Source organism: Xenopus laevis, chromosome 3S (assembly GCF_017654675.1).
Source record: "Xenopus laevis strain J_2021 chromosome 3S, Xenopus_laevis_v10.1, whole genome shotgun sequence".
In the NCBI taxonomy this organism is placed as follows: domain Eukaryota; kingdom Metazoa; phylum Chordata; class Amphibia; order Anura; family Pipidae; genus Xenopus; species Xenopus laevis.
In genome coordinates this window covers 18,068,918-18,091,197 of record NC_054376.1, presented here as the reverse complement: position 1 = coordinate 18,091,197, position 22,280 = coordinate 18,068,918, and the positions used below count along the sequence as shown (strand labels likewise).

General features: G+C 36.8%; 1 protein-coding gene across 2 annotated transcripts in view; it reads right to left on the bottom strand.

Annotated features, from left to right (window-relative positions):
* Positions 1–22,280, bottom strand: part of LOC108712645 (gamma-aminobutyric acid receptor subunit gamma-2) — a 122,074-nt gene that overhangs the window by 88,089 nt on the left and 11,705 nt on the right. For both annotated transcript variants that reach the window (XM_041588045.1, XM_041588046.1), the window contains exons 2-4: positions 11,811–11,959; positions 10,015–10,082; positions 7,561–7,781 (exon numbers count right to left, since the gene is read on the bottom strand). In XM_041588045.1, the coding sequence (XP_041443979.1) occupies positions 7,561–7,781; positions 10,015–10,082; positions 11,811–11,959 (438 nt within the window). The remainder of the gene's footprint in view (positions 1–7,560; positions 7,782–10,014; positions 10,083–11,810; positions 11,960–22,280) is intronic.

The window sequence follows — 22,280 nt, the reverse complement described above, 5'->3', positions numbered from 1 at the left end:
CAAATTTAACAAACAACCTTGTAGGAGAGTTAATGCGGTTCAGGAAGGAACCTGTTGCTGTGACAGCTGACATCCAACAAATGTTCCACTGTTTCATAGTCAGAGAGGACCACAGAAACTTTCTTAGATTCTTGTGGCATCGCAACAATGACATTAACGATCAGGTGACAGAGTATCGTATGAGAGTCCATGTTTTTGGTAATAGTCCATCTCCTGCCGTGGCAACTTATGGACTAAGAAGAACAGCACAAGAAGGTGAAAAGGAATTTGGATCTGACGCCAGGAAATTCATTGAAAGAGATTTCTATGTAGATGATGGCCTGAAATCCTTCTCAACACCTGAAGAAGCCGTCAATCTGATAAAAAGAACTCAACAGCTCCTGTCGACTGCTAACTTAAGGCTTCATAAGATCGCATCCAATAGCAGTGAAGTAATGAAGGCTTTCAACCCAGAAGATCGTGCAAAGGATTTGAAGGACCTGGACTTGGAAACAGATGCCCTACCCACGCAAAGGAGTCTCGGTCTTCTCTGGAATTTGAATTCAGACACATTTACCTTTCAGGTCTCAGACACTGAGAAGCCATTCACGAGACTAGGAGTCCTGTCAACTGTCAATAGCCTTTACGATCCCCTAGGCTTAGTAACTCCAGTTACCGTCCAAGGGCGATCCATACTTCGTCAGCTTACCGAGAGAGTGACCGATTGGGATGCTCCTTTGCCAGTAGACCTACGGCCTAAATGGGAGAAATGGAGAAACTCCTTGAAGGTTTTGAAAGAACTTAACATCCCACGCTGCTATTCACCCACTTCATTTTCAAGAAGTCAGAGGAGAGAGATTCACATCTTTTGTGATGCATCCACAGAGGCGTTAGCGGTTGTGGCCTATCTCAAGGTCATGGATCCCTCCGGAAGATCTCATGTCGGTTTCCTACTAGGAAGAGCCAAGTTAGCTCCAAAACTTGCTCACACGATTCCAAGATTAGAATTGTGTGGTGCAATCCTGGCTGTCGAAGTTGCAGAATCCCTACAAAATGAAATGGACATTGAAATTGATCAGGTTAAGTACTACACTGACAGCAAGGTCGTACTTGGGTACATATGCAACAGTGTAAGAAGGTTCTACGTGTATGCGGCTAACAGGGTAGAACGAATACGAAGAATCAGTAGACCTGAACAATGGAACTACAGTATGTCCCGACCGGTTTGAATCCCGCAGACATCGCCACAAGGTCTGTGCCAGCAGTTGTCCTTACACAAACCATTTGGTTGTCAGGACCCAAGTTCTTAACAGACCAGTCTTCTATAGACTCTGAAGGAGACGTCAACTTCCACCTGGTGGATCCAGATACTGATCCAGAAATCCGACCAGAGGTTAAAACATTGAGCTCCAACATCTGCTCAAGAAGAAACTTGGAGGTGAGACGGTTTGAACGTTTCTCTTCTTGGAAAAGATTAGTAAAGACTATTGCAAGATTGAGTCATATTGCACAGAGTTTCAGCAAGTCCAATCAGACGTCATCTTGTCATGGATGGCATACCTGCAAAGAGCCGCCTAACGCATTAGAGTATGAGAAGGCAGAGTCATTCATCATACATCATGTGCAAGAAGAAGTCTTTGCAGAAGAAATTAAGTGCTTGAGAGGCAATAGACCAGTCTCGAAGGGTAGCCCACTATTCACCCTGAACCCAGAATCGACAATGAAGGAATACTTAGAGTCGGTGGACGGCTAAATAAGTCAAACTTGCCAAGACGAGAACAGAACCCCTTGATAGTACCAAGAAACCACCATCTGGCGACCTTGATTATCCGGCATTACCATGAGGAAGTAAGACACCAAGGAAGACACTACACAGAAGGTGCTCTCAAAGTTGCAGGGTTCTGGATAGTTGGAGTGAAAAGACAAATAGCCACAATCATTCACAACTGTGTCAAATGTCAGAAGTTAAGAGGTAGACAGCAAGATCAACAGATGGCTGACTTACCCGCAGACAGACTGAGCGAAGATGCACCCTTTACATACGTCGGGATTGATGTATTTGGACCATGGACAGTGACGGCCAAAAGAACCCGCGGTGGTCAAGTCAACAGCAAAAGATGGGCTGTAATGTTCACTTGCCTAAGTGTAAGAGCCGTACATATCGAAGCAATCGAATCAATGGACACCTCTAGTTTCATTAATGCTCTCCGGAGATTTCTTGCTCTAAGAGGTCCTGTGAAGATGTTGAGATCGGACTGTGGAACCAACTTCATTGGTGCTTGTAGAGAGTTACAGATAGACCAACAACAAGTTGCAAATTATTTGAGTGATCAAGGCTGCGTGTGGAAATTCAACCCACCACACTCTTCACACATGGGCGGAGCATGGGAACGCATGATTGGGATGGCAAGGCGCATACTGGATGCAATGTTGCTTGATGCAAGTTCTTCACGCCTTACCCATGAGGTGCTCACCACTTTCTTTGCTGAGGTTGCAGCAATAATCAACTCAAGACCATTGACTGCCATATCTACAGACCCAGAGTCTCCAACTATCTTAAGTCCAGCCACATTGTTGAACTGGAAGATTGGACAGATTTCAGCACCAAAGGGTATCTTCGATGAAAAGGACATGTATAAATGACAGTGGAGATATGCTCAATACCTTGCGGATTGTTTCTGGGACAGATGGAGAAAGGAATATCTCACACTTCTCCAAGGTCGCAAAAGGTGGCAAACCCAGAAGCCCAACTTAAAGGAAGGGGACTTGGTCCTGTTAAAAGACCAGCAAACTCATCGGATCCAGTGGCCAGTTGGACTCATTACAAAGGCCATTGCCAGTGATGATGGGAAGGTCCGAAGTGTGGAAGTCAAGATCGTTAAGGAAAAACCTTCCTCAGACCAGTCACTGATATTGTGTTAATTATGCCTGCTTCCAAAGGTTCTGATCTAGTCTAATATCAGGGAACTACTCAAACTATAATATAGCTAACTCATAGACTTGAGAACGCTAAATAGCATTTTATGTTACTGTTACTAATATGTTAAAGAAAAATAATTGTGTAGTGGTATCTCACGATACCAGGCGGGGAGTGTGCTGCCACGCAGTTTTGCTGCCTAGCAGTTGATATTATATGTTATGTTATAATGGTATTTGGTATCATCTGTTCACCCCCACTGTTTCTTGCTAGATAGTTGCTCCCGCCCTCCATTTTCTTCTGTAACCTCCCCCTTGGTTTAGTGTGTTATGAAGAGACTGCAGTGTGTGTAAGCTGTGTAACTCCATTAGAAATTTACCTATGAAAAAGGCCTCTATGTTTAACATTTGCTACCTTGAAGCATAAAGAAGCATTGGAGAACATTTCTGGAGTCTTTATTCATTGAGTAAGCTATCTGTCAAGGTGATCATTCAACCTGCTGCACATATCCTTACAGACTGGGTCTACATGGAGCTTGTGGCCGGTACAACCGATACTGAGACAGAATAGGTACATTATCTCCTCAATCACAGGTAACATTCATTTGCCTTTACCTACACTAATTGAATGTGATGACATACCTAATAACAGGGAAGAAATTCCCACACCAGAAGCTGCATACCAAAAAACCCCACATCAGACACCTGGCTAGTCAAATTCCTGCCATCGAAAAGGATACTGAAATACTGCTCTTATTGGGGAGAGACAGACTTAAGCTGGAAATAGCGGTTGAATCCTACAGAAATCACAGCATCCAGTGTCACTCCATCTCTTATGATGACAACTTTGGGGATACAGTGTTTCATACTACAAGTGATGACAACAAAAGTGCACCTTCTGTTGAGGACAAAGAGTTCATCAGAATAATGGATACTGAATTCTTTAAGGATAACTCTAACAGTTGAGTTGCACCCTTGCCATTCATTTCTACAAGAATCTTCCAAAAAATCGTGAGCAAGCCATGTCTAGATTTGCCTCACTGCAGAGAAGCCTTAACACCAACAGATGTTCCATTGTTTTATCATACAAAAGGACCACAGAAATGTTCTCAGATTCCTCTGGCACTGCAACAATGACATCAACAGGGAAGTAATAGAATATTGCATGGAAGTGCATGTCTTTGGTAGCAGTCTATCACCTTCTGTTGCAACATATGGTCTAAGAAGAACTCCTTATGAAGGTGAAAGAGAGTATGGTGCAGACTCACAACATTTTGCAGAGAGAGAGACTTCTATGTGGATGATGGCCTAACATCTTTACCTACAGATGAATAGGCTATTGACCTGCTCGTAAGATATGCTTTCTGAAGCTATCCTCAGACTCCACAAGGTTGCTTCAAACAGTACTGCTGTAATGAAGGCCTTTCAGTCTGATGATGCAACAAAATTTAAAGACTTAAATTTGGGAACAGACAATTCACCCATTCAGAGAAGCCTAGGCTTAAGATTGGACTTATTGCATGACACATTTGTCTTCCAGGTTGCCACCACAGACAAACCAGTTACCAGATGTGGTGTCTTATCAATAATGAACATCCTGTATGATCCACTGGGGTTTGTAGCACCCATCACCATCCAAGGTAAATCTTTACTAAGACAGCTCAGTGACTGTTAAAGACTGGGATACTCCGTTACCAACTGACAAACATCAAAATGCGAGTCATGGAAGCCTTCTCTAAAGGCCCTGGAAGAGCTATAAATACCTAGGTGCTATACTTCAACTTCTCCTGCTTCAAGTCAGAGGAGAGAGATCCATATTTTCTCAGATGCATCTACTGAGGACATAGCAATTGTGGTCTACCTCAAGGTATGTTAGCAACCCATTAGAAAGAATCAGGAAATGTGTCCACAGCTATCTTTGCAGGTACTTCCTAGTTAACAGGTCCTGAATGCTTGCTGGATCAATCAGAACCTACAACTTCGACAAGACTTGTACCCACCACTGCAAGGTTAGTCCAAATTGCACATTGTTACCACGCACAATCTACAGATGCTAAAGGCTGCTGTGGCTGTCACTAGTGATGGGTGAATTTGGGGTGTATTGCTTCGCCGAAAAATTTACGAATTTTCCGCGAAACGTCAAATTTTTTTCGCCCATCACTAGCTGGCACCTATGCCACAGATCTCCGAAAGTCGTTAATCATAATGTGTTGTGTACAGCAGCATGCATTTTCTGCAGAAATCAAGTGCATTCTTAGTAAGGAGAACATTTCTAAAAATAGTCCGAATATATAATAAAATATTGCCAACCTGAATCCAGTTATTGACAGTGATGGCATGTTAAGTGTTGGCGGCCACTTGAACAGGGTCACTATACAACAAAAGGAACAAAACCCTTGGATAATACCTGGTAACCATCACATTACCACATTGCCTTTTTACCATCACCATGAGCAAGTCAAGCACCAAGGCAGATATTTCACTGAGGGTGCTATTAGAGTTGCTGGACTGTGGATTATTGGTGCAAATAGACAGATAAATAACATAATCCACCAATGTGTTCAGTGCCATAGACTAAGGGGGAAACATCAACAGCAACAGATGTCAGACTTGCTAACTGACCGATCCTCCCTTCATTCATGTTGGCCTGGATGTCTTTGGGCCATGGGCAGTTATGGTATGTAAGACTAGGGCTGGCAGTGTTGTTCACCTGTATGAGTGTGCTCGTAGTATACATTGAGGTCATAGAGTCTATGGATACTTCAAGCTTTATCAATGCCCTTAGGTGATTCCTTGCAGACAGTCAGTGAAACTGTTGAGATCAGCCTGTGAAAGATTATTTAGCCAATAATAGTTGCACATGGATTTTTCAATCCTCCTCATTCTTCCCACATTCCCATAGAATACTGGATTCTATTTTGCTGGACTTGAATTCTACAAGTCTCACTCATGAGTTCCTTACCACATTCCTTGCAGAAGTGTCTGCTATAATTAACTAAAGGCCTCTGGTTCCATTGTCTACAGACCCAGAATCTCCAGTCATCCTCATGACAGCTACTATTTTTACCCAGAAAATTGGGAATGCTCCTGATTCACCTGATGACCTTCAAGCAGGGTACCTCTACCAAACTCAGTGGAAGCGTGTACAGCACCTGGCTAATTGTTTCCGGAATAGATGGAAGAAGGAGTAACTTACTGTTTTGCAAGGACACAGAAAGTAGCTAAGACTGACTTCTAATCTACAGGTAGGAGACCTTGTACTACTAAATAAACCCTGCAAACTGAAAGTATAAGTGAGAATTGCTAAGGATGATGCCATAGAGACTTCCAGTCGGCCCATCACTGAACTTGTTCTGATCTTACCCTGTTGGGATTGAACTCTTATTGCTTCATCAGTACGTAAAGCAAGGGACTCTGTATTTTACAATGCCGTGTCTATTGCATTGCCTGCTTTTTCTTCTCGAGTTTTTCAGATTTCAGGATCTTCAAGCAATATTGCACTAATGTTTATTTTTTATTTTCATAACTACCGTTATGTTAACTATAATATGGTAGTATCTAAAGATACCAGATGGGGAGTGTGCTATCCCAGTAGTTAAAAGTTTGTTGTGTTAAAATATATATGTTTAATGCTTATATGCTCACCCATTATTATGCTGCCACCCAGTGACCAAAGCTATATGGCAGGCCTATAGTTTCTTGTTTGTAAATACTCCTCCTACAGTATTCCATGTGTGATGTCAGTTCCTCCCATTATACTTTGTGTTTCTGCCTTCCATGAGTGAGGAGCTACTCAGATGTTAGGAAAAGAAATATTCTTTTTGACCTGCAGCACTTGTAAAGCCACTGCTACATGTATCCATCCACTCCAAATAAAGCATCTTTGTGGATTATAAGTGTCTGGTGAGTTCTGCTATCTGGCAAAGATTGCACTCAGTGGTTGTACCAGCTCCATACAGGCCCAACAGGGAGGTCTCAACCATTATCACAGCAATTGGAGTCAGAATACTTGTCTAAGATTATACTGTTTGTTGGCAATGGAATTACAAACATTTCCAGCAGAAACCTTAACCTCCAATCTGAGTATTTTATATAAAAACCTATTCATATAATAATTTGCAAATTAAATAGTGAATAAATTTGTGTATTTGCCCCGAAAATTAGCCGGCGTCAAAGTTTTTTTTTTACGCCGGCAACAATTTTGACGCTGGCGACAATTTAGACACCCATGACGATTAACGAAAGCCCATTGACTTTAATGGGCCCCGGCATCAACTTCAACAAATTCGTGTTTCACAAATCAGCACTGTTTTACATGTGAATGAAAAGTCAGGATCAGAGCATTTGCCTCACAAGATACAGAATAGAAGCAATATCCCTTTATCTGAACCAGCTGAAAATGGCCATAAGAGATCAAAACTCAACCAAATCGTTTACATTTAATATATATATATATATATATATATATATATATATATATATATATATATATATATATATATATATATATATATATATATATATATATATATATATATATATATATATATGAATATAAAATGATATGCAAAGAAATTATCTATCTCTCTGTCTGTCTATCATCTTCCTATCCACCTATTTATTAATAACATTGAATAATTATAATTATGAGATAAAACAAAATACCTTAGTGTATAAAGTACTCTTCCATCATTCCATATCCTTAACATTCTGTTGGGTGTTGTTATCCAATGTGCATCAGCTTTTTTTGAGTTGCGAAAAAATGTGTCGGGTATCCAGATCTTACCAACCATATTGCTGTTCAGTCTAAGAACTTTTATAGTGCTATTGAATTTCAGTCGTCTGTCATACCATGTTTGGGCAAAAAAGATGTCAATTGTATATTCCTGAAATATTTAAAACACAGAATATTGAGAATTATGCACTAAAATATGTTTAGCTCTATTGTAAATTTTGGTTGTATTCTCATTATAGATTACTGTTTGATTTTATTTTTACTCACTAGAGTGGGATCACTTACAAAGTTCAGGGCAAGGCACAAAGTGCAAAAAACAGGCACAATGTTGCACTTGCACCCTGCCATACACATTTCAGAATCACTGCAGGTTTCTCTGCTCCAAAATTAAACTCAGAGACCTGTGTGTCCTATGAATACAACATTGTCTGAATTTGCCACTGCTTTATTTATGAGAGGCAGGCAGAGGGGGACACAAGTCATCCCCAGCACACTACCCTTCCCATAAAGTGCAAGTCATAGTAAATTACTTATATGGCTTTGATATAAATGTCTGAACTAGGCAGTGTGGGGGGGGGGGGGTAGCCAGAGTATTATGGTAAACTTGGCAGTGGGATTAGTAAGCATTGAGGAGGGGCACGCAGGTTACCAGATAAGGAGGTCCCTGTGTTACAAAGAAAACAGGTAATAGTAACTTTAGATATAATTCTCCTTTACTACTGAGGCAGTTTATTACCAATAGATTAGCCATAATAGTGCAAGCTAGAACTCTATATTTATACTGTAAAATGTTTTGCAATAACTGAGTAAACGGCTCTAGAAGCTCTCTCTGTTTGTTTAGGATAAAGCTAACATATTAGCTTGGTGTGACATCACCTCCTGCCTTTACCTGCTCACTCATAGCTCTGGGCTCAAATTACAGTTGGGAGGGAAGAGGGAAAGGGAGGGGGAGAGAGAAGCAAACTGAGCATGCTCACACCCAGGGCAAAGAGGTTTAAGCTGAAGGCAGGAAGTCTGATACAGAAGCCCATGTGTAAACAACATAAGGAAAGAAATGCAGTGTTTCTTTTTATAGAGGACTCCGAGCAGCAGTACTTTGAGGGTTTATTGGTGTATTTATATAGGCCTTTCTGATGAAGCTTACTTAGTTTTAAAGTGGACCCGTCACCCAGACACAAAAATCTGTATAATAAAAGTCCTTTTCAAATTACACATGAAATCCAATTTCTATTTTTTATTAAAGCATTCATAGCTGTTGTAAACTCATTTAAAAATCTCAGCTGTCAATCAAATATTGTCTGCCCCGCCTCTATGCAGACAATTGCTTTCACTTTCCATTCAGCACTTCCTAGATGTCACTGCTCTCCCCACGTTTCCCCAATTCTCTTACCCATTTAATTGTGTAACCAGGACATGGAGATGGACATCAGGTCCTCCATTCTGGTGCACAAACAAGATTCTGAGAAGATACAAAGCTTGTCTTAATAACAGTGTCCACAAAATGGCTCCTACCTGCTATATAATTTATATAGTGTATTTAAAGTTCATTTTGCTTGACTAATGTGATAAAATAGGATTTTGAATAATTTTTTTGGGTGACGGGTCCACTTTAACCTTTCCTTGTCCTTTAATGCAAATAGAAGTTAAAGTAATAACTTCCACTGTAGTCTATCAGGTAAAGTAGGAAAGCTGGAGTTAATTGCATGTACTAAAAATCATGATGTCGTTGGTATCAGAGGGTCCTGGTGGTATGAAATGTGTCAGTGGGCTGTTAGTTTCAATGACGGAGCAGTGACAAATGGGGGTGGGGTCATGATATTTGGGGGGTGTTTGTGCCTCACATGGGTGCAGTTTTGACATCAGCTGTGTTTATTGGTCAGATTATTGTTCATAAGGCTGAAACCCGAACAGGCATTTGTGACCTGAGAAAAACTCCTCCAAAGCAGAAAATTATTGTCTGAATCCTTTCTCCCTATATGCAAAACACACCAGGGAGCAAGGGTTTAGACAGGTGATGAACACTGCATTGATTCATAAATCAGAATTGTGTTTCACTAGCCGGCGAACACATTGTAATGAATTGACACAGGTCTTGGTTTTGTACACTGTGTCCATTTGTCTAAAAGTTTAGGAACATTTTGTATTAATTTAGTATTGTCTTTTGTTTCATTTAAAATGTTTATCATGTTTGATGGATGGACTCTGGATTTTTCCTATTTCTGTCTTTAGAAGAGTTTTAAAGGTTACATACCAGAGTTCCAAATAAATATCAACATAGTAGTTTTTATTGTCAAGAATGATCTGAAACTTCTGATCTCCCTTAAACTGTTAAAACGACAAATCACACTGGGATATTAGACAAATTGTTTTGCAAATATACTCACCATATTGATGGCATTTACAGGCCCAATGCTGTTTACATACATATCCGTGTGTATTACTGTTGGTTTAACTGCAGATAAAAGATAATATAGCTTGAATGTAGGATCTACAACAATAACCATTTCATTTTCAGATGTTCTAAATACATTGTGAAACTATTAACATGATATTAACTATATAAAAACTTGACATCTGTGACTTGTAGACAACTGCTTGTAGGAACTTTTCACATATAAGTGTAATAATTTTATAAACCAGGTGAAAATTCCACCAGTGCAGTTTCAAATAGCAACCTAGCAGCAACAAGTTTCTTTCAGTCTACTCTGTTATTAAATATGTTACTGGTCTCTCCACTAGTACAATGTAAAATCTATGTTAGTGAATTAGGAGAATATGGTCAACTCAAAGTGATATCTGACAAAGGCCTAAGCAGTCTAAATAGCAATCTGGAGTTAAATAACCTGTTGGTATAGGTTGGAGTGTGGGAGGAAACCAGAGTACTTAGAAGAAACCCACTTAAAGTAATAAAAATACTAGTAATAAAAATATAATGCAGTGTTTCCCTGCACTGGTAAAACTGCTGTGTTTGCTTCAGAAACACTACTATTGTTTATACAAATAAGCTACTATGCAGCAATGGGGCAGTCTTTCAAATGAGAAATGACTCAAGTTACACAGCAGATAGCAGATAAGCTCTGTAGATCATAATGGTGTTATCTGTTATCCACTATTTAACCTATGCCATATAGTCTTTTTTCAATTTCCAACATTGCTTGTTTATATGAACTATAGTAGTGTTTCTGGAGCAAACAGATCAGTTTTACCAATGCAAGGCAACACTACACGATATTTTCATTACTTTAACACTTTAATTTTTTGGTGTTACTGTTCCTTGACCTGGCTGATATTGAACTAAGGACCCCAGTCCTATAACACCACAGACAAGGTGATATTTCTCTATTATCATAGGAAAGTATAAAATAAGAATTGCTACTAAAGGTATAAGAATCAACATATAATCAATGCCATCATACAACATTCAAATTTTTAAAAATGATTTCCTTTTTCTCTGTAATAATAAATCAGTACTTTGTACTTGAGCTTAAATAATTAATTCATGTTTAAATTATTTTTAGTAGACTTTAGCTAGGTAGATTCCTTAGATGGACTCTAAAAACTCGAGTTACATTAAGGGGCAGATTTATTAAGGGTCAAATTGGAAAATCTAATTCGAAATTTTAGAATATTATTTTGGTCAAAACTCTCAAATTAAATTTGAAAATTATCCAAACTCAATTTGAGTTTTAATTTGAATTAGATTTTAGAGATTAATCACACTCTGGCCCTTTAAGAAACACCTAAAACCTGCCGAGTGTATGTATAAGTGAATGAAAGAGGTTCAGGGACCTATATGGACATGTTACTACCTTTCCTGACATTCTAGTTCTAGATTAGAAAAAAACTCGAAAGGAGTTTATTCGAAGTTTAGTTTAGTTTTATATATTAATTTTTTTTTAATAAATAACTCCCCAATCGAATTTCGAGTTTATTCAAATTTAATAGAATTTAAAAAAACTCACATGAATTCGAAGTTCGACCTTTAATAAATGTGCCTCCTCGTGTAGAAACCATGAAAAACTTTTCCTAGTAATTGTCTAAAAACTAGAATTTTTAGAGCATCGTCCAGCAGTTATTTTTTCAATCATACTTTTTAGAATTCATGCTCAACCTTTAATAAATAGGCCTCAATTTGTTTACAGTTAAAAGAGGTAATGAACCAACGATGGTGCATGCTTACCACCTATATCTGGTCGAAGTTTGTTATCATATCCCTTTAAAAGCCCATTTAAAATCGAGGTTACATCATTATCATGGAATTTACGTGTCAAAAGCCATGTGTTATTAGATGGTGCGTCTTCATAGTCCTCATCATCCTTTTGAAAGGAACTGCAAGAATAAAATTAATTGTAAATGATCATTTAAGAATTTGTAAATCTAACTTTGCATATTTATATACATAACAATATATTTATAAAATACATAGTACAGGTACAGGAACTGTTATCCAGAATGCTCGGGACCTGGGATTTTCCATATAAGGGGTACTTCTGTATTTTAAGGGGGTTATTTTTCAAGCTCCGAATATCTGAACCTCGAATAATTGTAGTTTTCGGAGCAATCCAAAACCCCAGCATCTAAAAGCTCTTGAGGTCCTGTATAAGTCAATGGTCTGCGCTGATGTCCCTACAGATATCCGATGATTTCTGGGATTTAGAGCAAATAACTCTGAAAACTCTGAAAAAATCGTAGTCTTTTCAAAAAAATCCAAACAATTCGGAGTTTTGCCCGACCCTATTTTTTTGGGCTTTTTTCTTCAAAAATAAGGTCCATTTGGGAATTCGGAGTTGCTCGAAGTTGGATATTAGAAATACTGAGATAAATTCGGACCTTGATAAATAACCCCCTATATGTACTAAAATATAATTTTAACATTAAATAGAATTGTTTTGCCTCCAAAAAGGCAGATTTATATCTTAGTAGGGATCAAGTACATGATACTGTTTTATTATTACAGAGAAAAGGATAATATGTTTTATATTTTTGAATTATTTGATTACAATGGAGTCTATGAGAGGTGATCTTCCTGTAATTCTGAGCTTTCTTGATAACAGGTTTTCTGGATAATGGATCCCATATCTGCACTATATTCAACACAGCCAACTCTTTTATGAAAAAATGAATGAGGAAAAGATGACATATTACTAACATATACGGTAATTAAACCGTATATGTCACAAGCGAGTATTGCATGTGATATAAGTGTTTTATGTGAATTAAGTGTTAAGCAGTGTTAAAAACCTTAAGGTGTTGGTGTTTGCTGTGCATGCTGGGAGTTCTGGGTGCATGGAGGGAATAAGTGCAAATAACTGACTACTGTTTGTTCTGAGTGTTATCTGACTGAGACAGACAGCTTTTTATTATCTCAAATGGGGTGCATGTATTTACTTTCTTTGTTTTAGCCTGAGATATAAGAGAAAGGGGGTCATTGTTTTAGTTAATAGGGAGTTGTTATGTTACTGCTGGTAGCAAAAAGCATTGTTTTTCTCTTCCCTCTGCTTGCTAATTAAGGGGGAGGAGTTAATCAGGTAAATTCTAATCAGCCTTAGTGTTCTTTGGTTTTAAACCTTTCTGTTTGCACAGCAAGTGTGGAAGCTGCTAAGTGAGTGTTGCATGTGATCTAAGTGTTGCATGTAAATTAAGGGTTAAGCAATTAAGGTGTTTAAAACCAGAAAGGCGTTTGTGAGGAATTGCACTTGGGAGACTGTAAGTACCCAATGTAAATATGAGTGCAAGTGGGTTTGCTGGTATTACTCAATATGTATCTTCAGACTCTAAGGGGGGAACTTGCAGCACTCAGGGCAGCGGCAAACAGGGGGAGGAAAGGAGGCTCACAAAGCAACCATGGGCAGGGGACAGTGTTGTGGGGGGGTAGAGAAGGGGCAGTGTTACTATTTGTTACAGTCCAGAGGGCATACGTCTTATGAAGTCTTATGGGTTTAGCTCTTCACCAATAATGGGGGATTTTAATAACCTAGATATTGACTAGAAAAATGGTATTCTGGATCTAGTGATCTCTAATGACCCAGAATGTATAGTGAATGTGCAAGTAATTGAACCCCTGCATAATAGTGACCATAATGTCTTGTGCAAAAAACAAATATACACTGGGGCAACAAAAAACATGAATTTTAGAAAGCTAATTTTAGTGCCTTGAGTGCTGCTCTTCAGAGCATCGATTGGGGCATTATGTTTCCAGCTTAAAACACAGAACAGAAATGGTTGACATTTAAAAGGATATTAAATCATTACTGTTCGAAAATTATTCCCTTAAGGAGTAAATGTAGAAGCACTAATAATCACCCTATGTGACTTAATATAGAAGTAAATAAATGAATAGGAAGTCTGTTGGGACAGAAGCTGCATTTAATGAATATAAACACTATAATACAGTAAATGATGTAAAACAGCAATCCGGAAGGCAAAGGAAGTAAATGAGGAGCATGTTGCGGCTGAGGCTAATACTAACCCCAAAAAGTTTTTTAAGTATATTAATAGTAAAAAGATGTGGGTTGAGAGTGTTACTCCTTTAAATAATGGTACCAGTATGGTTGTAAGAGATACAGAAAAGGCAAATTTGCTAAATCAGTTCTTTTCTTCAGTGTATACAATAGAGGAGTCAAAGTTCCCAGGCTTACTTCATAGCTGTTCTGATGGCTCAGCTTAATCTAGTCAGTGGCTCACTCAGGATATGATTCATAAAGTGTTAATACAAATTAATAAAAACTAGGTGCCAGGGCCACATGGCATACACCCTAGAGTTCTAAGAGAGCTTAGTTCAGTTTTAGCCCCTATTTCTGATTTTCTCAGATTCACTTTCATCTGGTATGCTACCTATGGACTGAAGATGAGCTTATGCCATTCCAATATTTAAAAAGGTATTACGATCTTAGCCTGGCAATTATAAGTTTGACATCTGTGGTGGGCAAATTATTTGAAGGCATGGTGAGGGATCACATTCAAAATGTTGTCCTAGTGAATGGCATTATGAGCAGCAATCAGCATGGCTTTATGAAAGATAGGTCGTCAGAAAATTTGAGTGTTTGCAGATGACACAAAACTATGCAGCCCAATTAATTCCATCTTAACAAGCTGGTGATCTGGGTCATGCATCTGGGATGTAAAAATATCTGAGCCACTTATACCCTTAATTCATAATGAAAAATGATCATGGAGTCCTTGTAGATAATAAACTTTGCTGCAACAAGTAATGCCAGTCAGCAGCATCAAGGGCAAATAGTATCTTGAGCTGTATTAAAAGGGGCATTGGTTCACGGCAGGAAGGGGTCATTTTTCTGTACAGTTTTGGTCTCAAGTGCTCAAACAGGACACTTTTGAATTAGAGAGGGTACAGAGAAGTGCAAGTAAGCTGGTAAAAGGTATGTAAAATTTTAGCTAGGAGGAAAGACTGGCCAAATTAGGGATGTTCAAACTGGAGAAAAGGCGCTTAAGGGGTGATATGATAACTATGTATAAATATATAAGGGGATCATATAATAATCTCTCTAATGCTTTATTTACCAGTAGGTCTTTCCAGCTGATGCAAGGTCACCCATTCCAACCTAAATATTCATTTAGTGAGAACTGTGAAGATGTGGAATTCTCTCTCTCTCTGAATCATTTGTACAGGCTGATACATTAGATAGTTTTTAGAAGGGATTGGGTGGCTTTTTAGCAAGTGAGGGAATACAGGGTTATGGAAGATAGCTCATAGTACAAGTTGATCCAGGGACTAGTCCAATTGCCATTTTGGAGTCAGAAAGGAATTTGTTCACACTCTGAGGCAAATTGGAGAAGCTTCAAATGTTTTTTTTTTTTTTGCCTTCCTCTGGATCAACTACCAGTTAGGCAGGTTAAAAATGAGTAAAAAGGTTGAATTTCATGTACGTGTGTTTTTTTTTTTAACCTAACTTACTATGTTACTATGTAAGTTGATACTGAATCCAAATTAAGAACATTTCGCAACTATCTAAGGCTGATTTATAAACATTCAAATTAAAATTTTTACCACAATTCAAGTTTGTTTGTGCTAAAGCACACACGTTTGAATTGGAAATTTTGGATTTTAGAGAAGATAAAACTAAAATATAAAAAACTTGCAGACTTGCAAACTTGCAGAAAATGTGTGTTCAAAAAAAAAACTCAATGAGAGTTGTCATAGGTAAAAGTTGAGTTTTTTTTAAATCTTTTTGAAAGTTGGTAGATCAATTTATAATGATGAGTAGAATACAAATTCACTGCATTCAAGTTTGTTTTCATGTTTTTAATTTAATTGAATATTTTATATTGGAGTGTTTTGTATAAACAAAGCACACATTCGATTTAGTAGGTTTTTGAGTTTATTAAAATGTTAAAAAAAACTAGCAAATTTATTTATATATTTTCTTTGTAACTTTTTCTCAAATTTTTCAAACAAGCATATGTATAAACATAGAGTACAAAAATAAAGAGTTCTATCTTATTATGCAGATACAAGTTTTGATTTTGAAAAATAACATTTTTAAATGATTAAATGTCTGGACAGCTTGTTACAAAGCCTTAATTAATATGTGGCTAAAGTAAGCCATTGAATTGCTAAATTCTGCATGATTCCGAAATATCTAAAATGCACTATATGTGGTAGAAAAATCTGGCAATGTTGTTGAACTAGTGTTTGTTTACTGACTGCTACTGTATGTGGGTCCCAAAGAATGTTTATAAAAAAAATACTGAATTGCAAATTAACTCTTATTTTTCATTTCTGTCAAGTTGATGTCAAAAGTTTGTGACCATATGAATAGTGTTTTTCCAGATATTACTGCCTTCTGTTTAGATCTTCAGTATTCTTGCTAGCATGCTCGTGTTGCTGATGATAGCACCACATTTCACTGAACAAGTCAGCACCTATTTTATTATGCTTTAATCTTAGTAAACTACCATTTTAAAGTTACATAATACAAGTATTTATCTCACAAGTTGAGATGTAGGTCTCTGTAATTTGCATAGTAGGTGGCAGGTTATGTTTATCCAACAATGTTAGTAATGCTAAAATTAAACTGTCAGAAAAGTCATATTTCAGCTCACAAACCTTTCCAAAGTAATTTTTCCACATTCATAAGACCTAACAAAGACTTGTGAATGTTTCTTAATAAGGCAGTTGTTCTCAGTTGCATGTTATGCTATAGTGAATAATGTTATTAAGTTGATTGTAAAATAATCCTTAAAATGCAGTTAAGTGTAAGTAGAAATAAAAATGTTCAGAACAAATTCAGACTTTATATTTTACATTTATAGTACAATGATGATCAGCAAGACATGTAACTTAATTAAAATATAAGTAAAGAAAATTCCAAATATGTTACAGCCAACCCCAAAATATTCTCTAAAAATATACCAACAATATTTTCAAGCTGAGTGTCTGGGTACATATAAGTTGTAGTAGATTAAAACAATGAACATAAATTCTCCATCCTCAGTAGAAACAGAACATAGTTCAAAATAATTATACTAGGTGGGCAGGCCATAGTATCCCGTGCAAGCAGCTTCTGAGACATTAGCTATCAAATTTCATAGACAAACAACACAACATTTCCTGTTCCTGCACGGTGCCCTGAGTTCAAGAAAGAAGGCTCTTCAAGATGCAAGATGGCTGTGTCCAGAGTGATGTGTCCAATCATAATGGCTGAATCATAGCTTACTTTACCTTATCTACAGGCAAACATCTAACCTGGTCAAACACACATACTGGAAAACATTTTACATTATAAACTATTTTTACACAATAACTGAACAATTAGCTTTGCCACAGATCCAAATTAAATCAAATATTTCTCAATCACTTGCTGCATTAGTATCAGCTACAATAAAGGTTATCCAACAGCACTTACAGATCCAGGAAATGTTACAAACCTGAAACCTATACATATGATGTACCTCAAAAGCTTTCCAATTTATAAGTGCATACAGAGCAAAAAAATGTATTCATTAAAGTTACGTTAAAAAGGAGACTTTGCACTTCCATATAGTTGTTCTCAGAAGCAGCTCAGTCCTTCCTGGCTTCCATTCCAAATCAAATGGACAGCATCTATTGACACCAGGGAATCTTGGAGCTACGACCACCTTCTGACCAGTTGGTATGTCCAGGGTTCCCTACAAGCTCAGTGTCAATAGACACAGCGTACATGAGCCTAAAGAATCCAGCACAGAGGCTACTTGCACGGTGAACACTAATAATTTGTTAACCAGCCAGACTTCCATGCAATTGCATTTGAATTTGAATTGTGATGGAATGTGCACAGTTTGATCATTTTAATTCAATGGAAATATTTCCAACCTTTTGTGGCTATTCTTTATAAGGTGTGTTATCTAAAGAACTAACTCATGTAATGCTACATAATAAACCTTTAATTGTATTGGGATTCCAACCAGGAGCTGTCCTCTCACCAGCCTGCATTTGGTAGCTGATTCATGAAGTGTGGAGGCTCATAGGTGTCTGCCATAAATAACACACTGCCTGTGTTGGTAGACACTGGGCATGCTTTTGCACCCATTAGTGCTCTTGCACTTCCACCCTTTATAATAGCCCTTTGAATTTTTTTCCCTCTCTATCAAAATATTATTATGCATTATAAAGGACTACATCTATATATTATAATTTTATGTAAAAAAATATGAATATATTTTAGTCACCATTATACCAAATGAATAAATAAGGCAAACTAAATGGTCAAACTATCTTTCATGTGACATCACCACTACTCAATTAGTTGCATCTATAGTTAAATTTAACAAATGCTTCTCATGGACGGGAGTTCAACACTTTAAACGAATCCATCTAGGATATGGGAAGCTTTATCGTTCCTATAAAGGCTTAGGTCAATTATCATTCTGTCCCAAATGTAAGCAGAAAATGTGAACCTTTTTCATTACTTTTGGAGCTGTCCTCACATTTCTGTATCTGGCAAAAATTAAGAGATTTTATCATCTTAAATTTGACCTAGTGTTATCTCCAGTCTATTCCCTTTTATACATTGGCCCTCCCTCTACTTTGAATAAACATTGTAATTCTAACCCTAAGATGATTTCTAACTTAATTTTTATGCTTTATGGCAGCTACTAAGAAGACCATATTTTGGTTCTGGATTTCGGAGTCTCCCCCCTCCACAAAAGAAATCTTAGCACAATTCAACCAACTATGTTGGCAAGAGGAACCACACTTCAAGCTCAGTTTTACTGGTATTTGGTCTCTTTATTTTGATCAAATAGACTCTAAACATAAATCTAAAATTTTGGAGCTACTAAAATTTTAGCTAACACAATTTTAGGGGTATTAGAAAAGTGGCATCACAAAACTTTCTTGTAAATCCACCATGCGAGATAATGTTAAGTGGTTTTGGTTATATACTGTTTTTCCTGGCTCATTTTCCTTATGCCTAATAGTTTTCATATACAATTGTTGTATGTTCTTGTACTGTAAACTGCATGGTATATGATCATATGCAATTTCATCATTTTAGATATGCTTTGTTAAAAAGTAAATCTTTCATGCTTTGGAAAACCCAATAAAAATGTTGAAACATAATAAGGCAAACATACAACAGAATATTTTTCAATATCTCCTTTGATTGTGTCTGAGAAGACAAAGTGACATCTACTGAGAAGTAAGGAAGGGGAGTTTCATTGTCAGGCATATTTATACAAAGACATTGCACTGACAATTAACATATCTATTCAACTAAATATGAGCCTACTAGATTAACCCATATAGTTTATTCTCTTATATTATCTATCATTAGTTTCATCAACATATGCTCTATAAACAACCTTAATTGAAATGGACTATAAATCTTGAAATGTATTAACAAGTTGCTTTGATAATAGGACCTCCCCCATGCACCTAAATACAAAACCATATTAGGCTGAGCCTATGTATCCAAAATTAAAAGCTTAATTGTTTAATTTTCACTGGGATCCCTTACTGAGTAGAGAAACTTTGGAATTCTGGCAATCCCTAATCCATTGTAAGTCTGCTACAGGGATGTTCCATCAGACATTTGACAACAGTATGTAAGTCAGATTGTCTGTCAGTTCTAATATGAGAGCAACTATTGTGACAGTTAACAAACCTAATTACTCACAACATGCTAGGCCAAATAACACAAAACATATATGTAAACTAACTCAAAAGCTCTAGAAAAAGACATTGCATTGATTTAAAAAACACTACGTCTAGCACCAGCCAAACTATATTATGCAAAGCAGCATAAGATCATATATAAAACCATATTTTTCCAATGTACTGATCATCAGACACTCTTCCTGGAAAAGAATATAGTTAAAGAAATAGTGTATAGGTAAGTTAAAAGAGACTATAAACTAAAAAGCTAACCATAGTATGAGAACAGAGACAGAAGAACAATGGTACCATTAGAGTTCTATACAGGTACAGTCGGACAGACCCGCTGACCCATCACCCAACCCGCACCCACCACCTAATAAATCCCTTTACCTAAAACCTCTACCTGACCCGAACCACATTCAAAACTGACACATAGTGGAGTATATTTTTAGACCTTTGCAACACCAATTACAAGTTACTTTGATAAACCAAACTAAGTACATACAGTATTACAAGGCCTTTTCTACATTTAGATGGGTTTTTTGCCTTCCTGTGGATCAACTGGCAGTTAGGCAGATATAATAAAAAAAAAGGTTGAACTTGATGGACATGTGTCTTTTTTCTACCTTACTTACTATGTTACTATGTTACTATGTTTACAGCAAGACAAACTTATATTTTCAAAAACTTCAATGTCTAGTATTTATTAAGCAAAAAAAACCTTGAAAACTCGAATGTAAAAAAACGGCATCTAAAAGCTGGCAAGTCAGTTGGAGTTGTCCTAGGCAAAATTTTTTGAATTAGGGATACATTTACTATGGGTCGAATATCGAGGGTTAATTAACCCTTGATATTCGACCATCGAAGTTAAATCTTTCGACTTCGAATATCGAAGTCGAAGTATTTACCTTAATTCGTTAGATTGAACGATCGAAGGAAAAATCGTTCGATCGAACGATTCTAAGGATTTTAATCCATCAATCGAACGATTTTCCTTCGATCACAAATTGCTAGGAAAGCCTATGGGGACCTTCCCCATAGGCTAACATTGGTGCTCGGTAGGTTTTAGGTGGCGAAGTAGGTGGTCAAAGTTTCTTTTAAAGAGACAGTACTTCGACTATCGAATGGTCAAATAGTCGTACGATTTCTAGTTCGAATCGTTCGAGTCGAAGTCGTAGTGGAAGGTCGAAGTAGCCAATTCGATGGTCGAAGTAGCCAAAAAAATACTTAGAAATTCAAAGTATTTTTCATTCTAAATCCTTCACTCGAGCTAAGTAAATGTGCCCCTTAGTGTTTTTGAGTTTGTAGGCTCACAAATTTGAGTCTTTTTAATCCTATAAACCCGAGAAATTTGATGTTTTTCAATTTTCTTTATGATTGTCTTCAATCGATTTTTTTACATTTGGATTTTTTTTAAAAAAAAATCTAAAAGTCCAAATTAATTTAAAATGGTCCAATCAGTGCAGCTCCCTTGACTTCTATGGCACCTCAACAACTTTTACTTGGTTTTTATACTTAATAAATCTGGAATTTTTACAGCTTTTAAGAAATATAGAAAACCACAAATTTTTTGGAATTCATGGTAAAAATAGACATTCGAATTTTGTTAGTATTCTCTAGTATTTGTTTTTTAGCTATTCAGACATTTAGAGGGATGTTAACTAGTAATTATAAAAAAAGGTTTGTGTGTATTTTTTTAGTGCATCATTTAGCATTTTTTTCATTCTTGCTTTTTATAACAGGATATATTTTATAGCTTTCTAGGCATTCATGGTCTATAGAGAAAATGAGGATTTTTTAAAACCACTAAAATGAGAATGTTGATAAATAGGCATCCTTACCTCATCTAGCTTTTCAAAGGTGCTAAGTGCAAAGCTCAATGCTACATCTCACTTTGGCATCTACTGATTTTGCTTATCCCCGTGGTCACATAATTCATCTCCTTTTATTATTTTTTTGTATGTAATTTCTATGTTCACTGCATACACTCATTTATTTTACAGTGCTGTTGAATATATTATTTATGCTAATAAAGACCTAATAGGTGGTTTTAAGATTTGCTAAGTGAAATGTTGAATAGTTAATAAAGAATGTCATCTAAAAATAAATATACATTGCCTTCTCCTATCTTTGGGTGAAAATATTGTTGACAGTAATCTCATTTGAATATGTTGAATGAAAACTCGAAAGCTTGTAGATATAATGCAGATTTTAAAGGGCAGAGTGAATATTTTTTTGTAAATTCACACAATAGTTTTAATTTTCTATATGCTTCTGACCCTTTTATTATAGAAAAGTATAATACCCACAAACTGCTGTATTAATTATTGTCTCCCAGTTGGATTCATTTGATTAGCTACTAAAAATGAAACTGACCTTTGATTAGACTTAGAGAGAAAAAAATAACAGATGTTTATGCCCTGAAAAATCGTATTATTTTGGAAACATATTAATAGGTCTAAAGGGTACAATAAAAAAGCTCCAGAGAAGGGGTGTTTTCACAGGAATATATATTTTTGAAAGACATCTATTCACTATTTTCTAATTTCATAG